The sequence below is a fragment of the Humulus lupulus genome, chromosome 8, assembly GCF_963169125.1.
Source record: "Humulus lupulus chromosome 8, drHumLupu1.1, whole genome shotgun sequence".
In the NCBI taxonomy this organism is placed as follows: domain Eukaryota; kingdom Viridiplantae; phylum Streptophyta; class Magnoliopsida; order Rosales; family Cannabaceae; genus Humulus; species Humulus lupulus.
The window spans coordinates 15879321-15888874 of NC_084800.1; the positions used below are offsets into that span (position 1 = coordinate 15879321).

Genomic DNA, 9554 nt, shown 5'->3' on the forward strand with positions numbered 1-9554 from the left:
AAACTTTAGGGAAGTTTTTAAACATTTACCAAAATCAATTAAGGATTCTGTTCTGATTTTGGTTTGAGATATTCCATCCTTATCATGTTATGATTATTCACTTTCTTTTTTCCTTTTTTTTTTTCGGGGAAAGAGTAAATATTCACTTTCTAAATTTCTCTGTTTCATCTCCATAAATACCTCGTGCCAGCACCAGACCATAACCAGAAAGATCGAGAGAATTACAGAAGGAAAAATAAAATAGAGAGACAGAAACCTTAGTGTAGATTATACAAAAGAATATACTAGTACAAGTACTAGTGAAGAAAAGTCAGTCAGGCTAGGTAATGGTATTATTACTTATAATCTCTATTATATGGCTTTGATGGATTACTTTTTTGTCGATTCAAACTTTCCTCATTTTCTGGCAAATAATGTAGCCATTATTCTTACAAAAATGGCTAACGCTTTTCTATAAGCGCCGCCGGCCCTTGTCCTGGGGCCTCCAAATAAAAAATAAAAAAATTATATCTTAAACATTTCATGTGGTTTGGTTTTATTAGGTTTTAAAAAATAATTATGCTAATAGATATTTTTCATTCCCGCTAAAAAGATTTCTAGGGAATAACTACCAGTCGTATATTTTACATTTGTGTCTTTTCATTACAAAGACATAAAGTTATGATACATCTGTTTGTTTTTGTGGAATTATATTTCTCTGCACAATTATCTCCCTGTCTTTTTTATGTTTGTCGTACTAAAATCTATGTCCTAATATTTTGACGCAAATATAGCTTATATTATCCATTAAAAAAACAAAAAAATCACCATCTTTGTTTTTATTATCAAGTTAAGTTTTTTTAACTTTGTTCTACTTCTCCAGTTCTGTGTTAAAGAATTAAGTATAATAATAAGAAAATTTTGCACACCAGATTAGAGTTCCATCCTGAAATTTTCTAGCATCAAATCTGAGGCAGGCAATTGAAATTTGCATGACATGGAGGGAGGTTACCACGCAGACAGGACAGAATTCTCAGAGTGTTGGAGGATCACATGGAGGACTCCTTATATTATGCGTCTTGCACTCTCCGCCGGTATTGGAGGTCTCCTTTTCGGATATGACACAGGTCAAGTGAACCCACCTCCTTTCTTTCCTCTTCAACAATGGAACACTTTGATATTATTTTTGTTGTAATCTGTGTATCAACTCTGCTATTCCATAAACAACTCGATTGCATTCCTTGATGCTTTTCTTGTCAATTTTATCTCAACCCTTATAGATCAGGCATCTAAATGTTATGTATTTCTCCTCTCTGTCTAAACTTTGGCAAATCAACATATTATTATTTATTATGTATATTTAGTTTTAAATGTAGATTGATCCATCCTTTTTTTTTTTCTATTTTCAAATAGAACATTAAACAGAGGAAAATATGGGACTGGTGTTGGTAAGAAATAAATAAAATTAGAAATGGGCTCAGAGGCTTGACAACTTTTTGAACTAAGTACATCACATAAGGTATATATATATAATTTTGGTGTACATACTTTTATCTAAGTATTGACGATTTTATATTGTTGGATGTTGCAGGAGTAATTTCTGGGGCACTCCTTTACATTAGGGAGGACTTCCCTGAAGTAGAAAAGAAAACATGGCTGCAGGTGAGCTTTCTCATAAGTGAAGTCCATTGCCTTGTCTTTACGCATATGTATATGCAAGCTCAATCGTGATTATATTTGTTTGGTATTTGCAGGAGACTATAGTGAGTATGGCTGTTGCAGGTGCTATAATTGGTGCTGCAATTGGTGGCTGGATCAGTGATTCCTTTGGCCGCAAAAAGTCAATTCTGTTGGCAGACATAGTCTTTTTCCTTGGTGCAATTGTAATGGCAGTAGCTCCAGCTCCATGGGTGATTATTATTGGAAGAATATTAGTTGGTCTTGGGGTTGGGATGGCTTCCATGACTTCGCCACTATACATATCTGAATCTTCACCTGCTAGAATCAGAGGGGCACTGGTGAGCACAAACGCCTTGCTGATTACAGGTGGACAATTTTTGTCGTACCTCATCAATCTTGCTTTTACTAAGGTATGTTCATTTAAGCTTTTGTCTGACCCCAACCCAATGTTTCAAAATTTCAAAAGAGAACAAACTGGAATAAAGAGTGGTCGTCAAAACTGTAACTCACTTCCAATTTCAGGCTCCTGGAACCTGGCGTTGGATGCTTGGTGTGGCAGGCTTTCCAGCCATGGTCCAGTTCGTTCTCATGTTGTCTCTTCCAGAGTCTCCTAGATGGCTTTACAGAAAGGTATCAGGCTCAGCGACTATGTTTTAAACTCATCTACAAAAATATTATAGTGGCGTGTAATGCTCATTTCATAGTAACTTGTTAAAGAATTCTCCACCGATATCCAATATATTAATTCAAAGTTGCAAAACTTTTATCCTAACTTGTGTAAGTTTCGTTTTAATCAGAATGAGATAAATGAGGCTAGGTCCATCTTAGAGAAAATATACCCTGCTGAAGAAGTAGAAGGAGAGTTGAAGGCCTTGCAGGAGTCGGTTGAAGCGGAAATAGCTGAGGAAGGAGAACTTGGTGACGGATTTATACCAAGATTGAAGGGTGCTCTTAAAAACAAAATAGTCCGCAGAGGACTTCTGGCTGGTGTCACTGTTCAAATCACTCAACAATTTGTCGGTATAAACACTGTCCTGTACTACAGCCCCACTATTGTTCAGTTTGCTGGATTTGCCTCAAAACAAACAGCTCTAGCCCTTTCTCTTGTCACCTCTGGTCTCAACTTTGTTGGTTCCATGATAAGTATGGGATTTGTGGATAAGTATGGTAGGAGAAGGTTCATGCTTGTCTCCCTAGTTGGAATCATTGCATGCCTTGTGGCCTTGGCAATAGTGTTTTACCAGGCTGCTGCAACTGCTCCTGCTATTAGCAGCATTGAATCCACTCACTTTGGTGGAAACACCACATGTCCAGCTTACATCTCAGCCCCGAATTCTCAATCATGGAATTGTATGTCATGTTTGAAGGCACCAGATTGTGCCTTCTGTTCCAGCAGTACAAATAAGGTAAATCATTTTTCAATTTTCTTAATCATTTTGTTTCAAACTTATGTACGATTCTGTCTGAGAACCATCTTTTAACTTCAACTCCCGCTCTGTTTTCTTTGCCATTAACAGCTTCAACCAGGAGCTTGTTTGGCTTCAACTCCTGGTATCAAAAGTTCTTGTCGCGAGGAGAAACGAACTTGGTACTCAGAAGGTTGTCCCAGCAAATTTGGATTCTTGGCAGTAACATTCCTAGGCCTTTATATTATATGCTATTCACCTGGAATGGGGAGTGTTCCATGGATTGTCAACTCAGAGATATACCCTTTGAAATACAGAGGGACTGGTGGAGGAATTGCTGCAGTGACTAATTGGACTGCAAATCTTTTGGTTAGTGAGACTTTCTTGACCCTCACCAATGCTTTAGGCTCCGCTGGAACTTTTCTACTATTTTCTGGATTCTCGGCCATTGGATTTGTAGCCATCTATTTTGTTGTGCCTGAGACCAAAGGACTGCCATTCGAGGAGGTTGAGAAGTTACTTGAGAAAGGATTCAAACCCAAAGCATTTCGTTCCAAGGAGAAGAAGGAAATTAGCAAGGAGAACCATGCTTCTTCTTCTCAATCAGTCTAAAACTACATTTAATCATGTGTCCCCATGAAACAACGGTTTTCATAGTGTGTTTCATGGGGGCTTTAGTATTATTCCATATAGTTTAAGTTTTCATTCATAACAATTTCTCAAACTTGCGTGATCATTCCCCACTTATTTATTCAACACACAAAACTCTATCCTCTAATGAAATTTAAGTTGTTTTTAATTTTGCTATCAGTTTTAATTTCGTTTATTTTACAGCAGATGTCTAAATTATTAAGATGGTGAATAATGAGTATGAACACTACAATAAATCATACTTTATATTACATTAAAATGCAACAATTTTGAAATAATACCATTGTTTGTAAGAATAAGCCTATTTTCGTAATTAAATGCTTTGCATGGCTTTCGGCTTTTCCTGCGCAGCTTAGGTGCATTTCAATAAATTAAATGCTTAAAATCCTTTCTATTTTTTCAATCACCGTTTTATGAGAATTATAATAATTTACATATATGATTGATTACCTTTTTACTGATGAGATAAGGAACTCACATTATTTAACTTTGTGGTAATAAATGGCATAATTCTAATTGATCGGATTTAATTATGATGTTAGGTAATCTCTCAGTGAAAATAAGCCCCAACACCCAACTTTTAACTTTTTATAAAAATAGTTTTTGAAGTTTTTTTAATAAACTTATTTATTACATATTAATCAAAATAAAAATATTTAAAATAATATAATATTATAATAAAATAGACAATATTAAATTCTTAAATTTTTTGTTCAGAAAATTATTTTTATAATTTATATTTATTATGTATTATTTTATTTTAGTAAATCATTTTAATATAGAGTTTATCACATAGTATAACATTATTTTTGTTTGAGTTTATACATTTTTTGACACTGTGTTTTGTCTAATTACCTATTTGAACCTTGCGTTTTGACAAATGACTTTTTAGACCTGTGTTTTGTAAAATAGTTCAAGTAGAACCATAAACTTGATTTTGGTCAAAGCTTTTTGAGCTAAAATAACAAATAATTCATCAAACTCACAATTTAAAAAACAAAAACAAAATTATTTACCTAACAATTGTGTTGTTATATTCAATTTATCTTTCATCAAAATTGAGTTTAGGGATCTATTTGAACTATTTTACAAAATATGTGGTCCAAAAAGTAATTTGTCAAAACACAGAGTCTAAAAATATATAAACCCTCTTATATTTCATTGTATTTTTAAATTATAATTTATCAAAAACATAATAAATAAAAGGAAAATTATTAACGATATAAAAAGTGAGAGTTTTGAGATAGCTTAAGTTTTTTGTGATTATATCATGAACAAGATCATAATACCATTATCATTATAATTCAAATCTTAGCTACATCGACTGGCTATAATATAAATATATAATAATGTATATTATATAATATAATATTTTTATTTATGATTATTTTATTAGTCTTTTATTGTAAACATATTTAGTTTAAACATGTGAATTTGTTTTAATAAAATAAAATAAATATGACATCCTTATAAGATTTTTCCAACTCACAACACCTTAAAATCTGTAAGTTACCATACATTCAGCAACTTTTCCCCACAACACAGCTGCAACAGTTTTTCCCCACAACACAATTGTACCAAACTCGGCCTAATTAATATTAAATATAAATTTTGGCTAAGCTTTTTTTTTTACCATATTTCTAATTTTTAGAATTAAAAAAAAAAGTATGCTTTTGTGTTTTAAATAAGTTCTTCTTTAGTTCAAAAAAATATTTTAAAAAAAAGCTAGGGTTTCCTAAATTAAACACTTCCAAAAATACTTCTCATTAAAAAAAAAGAATTTGAACTTGCAGATGTAATTTTTTATAATTGATTATTTGGGTACCAGCAACCTGTCAATGACAAAAGAACGAAGACAAAATTTAATTGGGAGCATTGATGGGGTGTCACCCAAAGAGACTCTGATGCTCAAATCAGTCAGATTGCAGATTGCAATTGCAATAGTAAACAATGTAAAATTAACGAAATAGAAATAAGAAAGAGACAAGATGACTAATAGCGACAGAGACGGCAGTGGGTCTATTCGAATAAGAGTATCAGTGAAAAGTATTCAAAATTTGATGTCTTGAAGACTCATTCCACCTTTCTTTATATAGTTTTCCCAGGTGTCGTTCCCTCCGACCTTTTCAAGGGCTTTGTCCCTTGGATCTCGCCAGATGGATAACGTTCTTGTTGACTGAATCCTCTTAATTTTTTCTTTGACCCGTCTGGCTGACTAAGGGATTTAGACCTGTGTGCAGGTGAAGTCGTTTGTTTGGGCCCATTACACGAATATAAGCTTATTTTGTAGTTTGAGCTTGGTTAGTCTCTCTGATTTCTTTGGGCCTTAAGTGTGATATTGTAACATGGATTATGTGTTAGTTTGGGCTAGACTAACTTGCCTGATTATTTTGTTGGGCTTCATATGCGTATTAAAGTGGTATTTAGATTTTTACCACTAAAGTACTTATTTTATGTTTTTAGATATAACCAAAAATAAAAAATTTCTCAAATGTGGTCATCACAACGTAAGGCTTATAATATTATGTCATGAATAAGTGGTGTGTGTGACCATCACATATATCTCTCAACATAATTCTATTTAATAATTGATTTTTTTTGGTTTAGGATAGCCGCCGGAGTGGAGAGGGAGAGGGAGAGGGAGAGGGAGAGGGAGAAGGAGAGAGAGGTCTTTTTCTTTTAGGTTGAATATATTTTAGTCATAGTAGCTGCCTCAACAAAGTACACCATGATCACGTAAACGCTGAAGCTACCAAAATATATATATATATATATATGGAAAGTGTGATCAAATATGAGGCCGCCCCGTATTGCTGAGGATATATATATGGAAAATTCTAGACGGCACTTCATGTTTTTTAGAGTACCGGTGCACTCTTTTTTTTGTTTTTGATACCGAATGATTTCCAACGTAATTTTTGTTATGTGTGTATAAATTCATCCAAATTTTTAGGAAATTATAAATAATTTACAATATAAAAAATATGGTTCAAATATGTTATCTTTCACTCGCATAAGAAAAAACAGTTAGACATGCAACAAACTATTTGAACATTATTTTCGTCACTGTAAACTATTCAGAATTTCCCAAAATTTACAGGATACTCTAAATAATTATAATATACATGATCATAAAAAAAAAATTGCCAAAAATTATCCCGTTATCAAAAATCATGTGAGGGTGCTCCGATATATCCATTTTTAGAGGGTGCACCCTACACGTTTCCTTTATATATATATATATATATATATGGAATTTCTTTGTGCTAACTCACAAAAAAATGTGTATCAGTACACCCTTTATATATATATGGAATTTCTTTGGTGCAACTCACAAAAAGAGGTGCATTGGTATACCTCTTTTTGTTTGCACTCCGTGAACAGTTTTAGGCACGATTTTTTTTGTGACTGTGTATATTATAGTTATTTAGAGCATCTTGCAATTTTTAGAAAAATCTGAATAATTTAGAGAACCGAAAATAATGTTGAAACATATTGTTTTCCACACACATAAAAAAAGGCTATTTAGGTTTTTTACCCCCCGAACTATTACCACTACCGTATCGTACCCCCTAATTTGTTCAGGTTGTTAAAAATTCCCCCTGAAATATTCACAGTAATGTAAATAAGGACTTCCGTTAACTTTCAACACAGAATGCTGACATGGCTCATTACATACTGATGTGTCTTGGCCATGTCAGCGCCATGTGTGTAATTTTATTGTTTTTAAATATGGTTTTTATTTTTTTTAATGTATAAAAAATGGTTTAATTTATTAATTCTATTTTTTAGTGTTTAATTCACTAATTTTTAATATGATTATAGATTTTTTAATTTTAAAATTACTCACATAGCGCTCACATGGCCAAGACACATCAGCATATAAACAGCCATGTCAGCCTTCTGTTAGCCACATGTGTTGAAAGTTAACGGAAGTCCTTCTTTACATTACTGTGAATATTTCGGGGGGAATTTTTAACGGCCTGAAAAAATTAGGGGGCACGATACAGTAGTGGTAATAGTTCGGGGGGTAAAAAACCTAAATAGCCTAAAAAAAAAAAATCACGAGTGCAACAACCTGTTTGAACCTTACTTTCGGTACTGTAAATTATGCGGAATTTTATGAAAATTTGCAGAATGTTCTAAGTAACTACAATATACACGATCATAAAAAAATTTCGCGCCGAAAACTGTACACGGTGTGCAAACAAAATGAGATGCACCAGTGCACCTCTTTTTGTGAGTTGCACCATAGAAATACCCTATATATATATATGAGGATTCTCCGGTGCACCCCAAAAAAGAGGCACACTAGTACACCCTTTTAGTGTTTTTGACTCGAGAAGTATTTTCTGTTATTTTTTTTTATGACCGTGTACATTGTAGTTATTTAGAGCATCCTACATATTTTCAGAAAATTCCAAATAATTTACAGTGACGAAAATAATGTTCAAATAGGTTCCCTTCCACGCACATAAAAAAAACTGTCATGCATGCAACAAACTATTTGAACTTTGTTTTCTACACTGTCAATTATTCGAAATTTCCCAAAAATTTGCAGATGCTCTAAATAACTACAATATACATGATCACATAAAAAAATTGCGCCGAAAATACTTTTCGAGTTAAAAATTAGAGGGAGTGTGGCAGTGTGCCTCTTTTTGGGGTGCATCGGAGAACTACCCTATATATAAGGTATTTCTAGTGCACCTCATTTTGTTTGCATTGCGTGAACAGTTTTTGGCGCGAAATTATTTTATGACCGTGTATATTGTAGTTATTTAGAGCATCTTCCAAATTTTTCAAAAAATTTCAAATAATTTACAGTACCGAAAACAAGGCTCAAACAGGTTGTTACACGCGTGATTATTTTTTTATGCGCATGGAAAGCAATATGTATGAACATTATTTTCGATACTCTAAATTATTTTAAATAACTATAATATACACGAGCATAAAAAAAATTGTGCCAAAATTTTTTCAGAAAGTACAAACAAAAAAGTTGCACCAGCGCACCTCTTTTCGTGAGTTCACCAAAGAATCCCTTAAGTATATATGGATGAACAAAAATAGAAGAATTATTTGACAAAAGCCTTAAAAAAAACATGTGAAAATATATACAGAGATGCTATCTATATGTCTCTATGACCCTGAGATGATACACTCAATTCAATACACACAATTATACTTTGTTTTGATTCAGAATTTTCTTTCGTCTACAATGTATATATAGACCATTTAAACCTTTTGAGACTCTTGAGCCCTTGGTTCAAAATTTCATATCCTAATATTATTATATATTAATAGAGAATAATTATTAATCAATTTGTCTAACTTTGGCTACGACGTCCCTTAATTTTTTACTTCTTAATTAAAATGCACCTGAATAGTATAAAATAGTACTATAGTATCGAATTTTCACTTTACAAGCTACTAATTCAGAACAATGATATTAAAAGATTAATAATAATTAGTCCCTCCAAGGCTTTGAAACACCCAAATCTTTGCATACTTGATCTATCCAATTAAAACTTCACTCGCAAGTCCTTCCTTTTTAGGCCACCTTAGCAATTCCTCGAATTTCATATATTATACATAATACATTCATTAGAATTAGAATTGTAGCGAAGTGTTCCAATAATAAAATACAATCGATCCTCAAATAGTATAGTTAAAAGTTGAGTTTATATATTTTTTTTGGACTATGTGTTTTGTCAAATTATTTATTGGATTCTATATTTTGTAAAATAGTAAAAATAGACTACTAAATCCAATTTAGATTAAAAATAAATTAAATATAAGTTGTTAGACAAAATAGTTATATTTTTATTATGAGTT

At 32.5% G+C, this 9554-nt stretch overlaps 1 protein-coding gene across 4 annotated transcripts; it reads left to right on the forward strand.

Moving 5' to 3' along the window:
• Positions 1 to 3872, forward strand: LOC133794781 (inositol transporter 4). 4 transcript variants are annotated; one of them, XM_062232179.1, is made up of 7 exons: positions 1 to 323; positions 912 to 1106; positions 1571 to 1641; positions 1734 to 2069; positions 2182 to 2289; positions 2457 to 3065; positions 3177 to 3872. In XM_062232179.1, the coding sequence occupies exons 2-7, from the start codon at positions 977 to 979 to the stop codon at positions 3675 to 3677; spliced, it is 1755 nt and encodes a 584-aa protein (XP_062088163.1). In that variant the 5' UTR covers positions 1 to 323; positions 912 to 976; the 3' UTR covers positions 3678 to 3872. The 4 variants fall into 4 exon arrangements, with proteins under 4 accessions (XP_062088163.1, XP_062088165.1, XP_062088164.1 ...); XM_062232181.1 differs by having other exon boundaries at positions 957 to 1106; XM_062232180.1 differs by lacking the exon at positions 1 to 323 and having other exon boundaries at positions 586 to 1106.
• Positions 3873 to 9554: the final 5682 nt, after the last annotated feature.

Bases quoted from the DNA above. Each gene is read 5' to 3' on its own strand.
- LOC133794781 (XM_062232179.1), top strand. From the start codon at position 977: ATGGAGGGAGGTTACCACGCAGACAGGACAGAATTCTCAGAGTGTTGG. The intron at 1,642-1,733 runs GTGAGCTTTCTC...TGGTATTTGCAG, and splicing joins AAAAGAAAACATGGCTGCAG to GAGACTATAGTGAGTATGGC. The intron at 3,066-3,176 runs GTAAATCATTTT...TGCCATTAACAG, and splicing joins GTTCCAGCAGTACAAATAAG to CTTCAACCAGGAGCTTGTTT.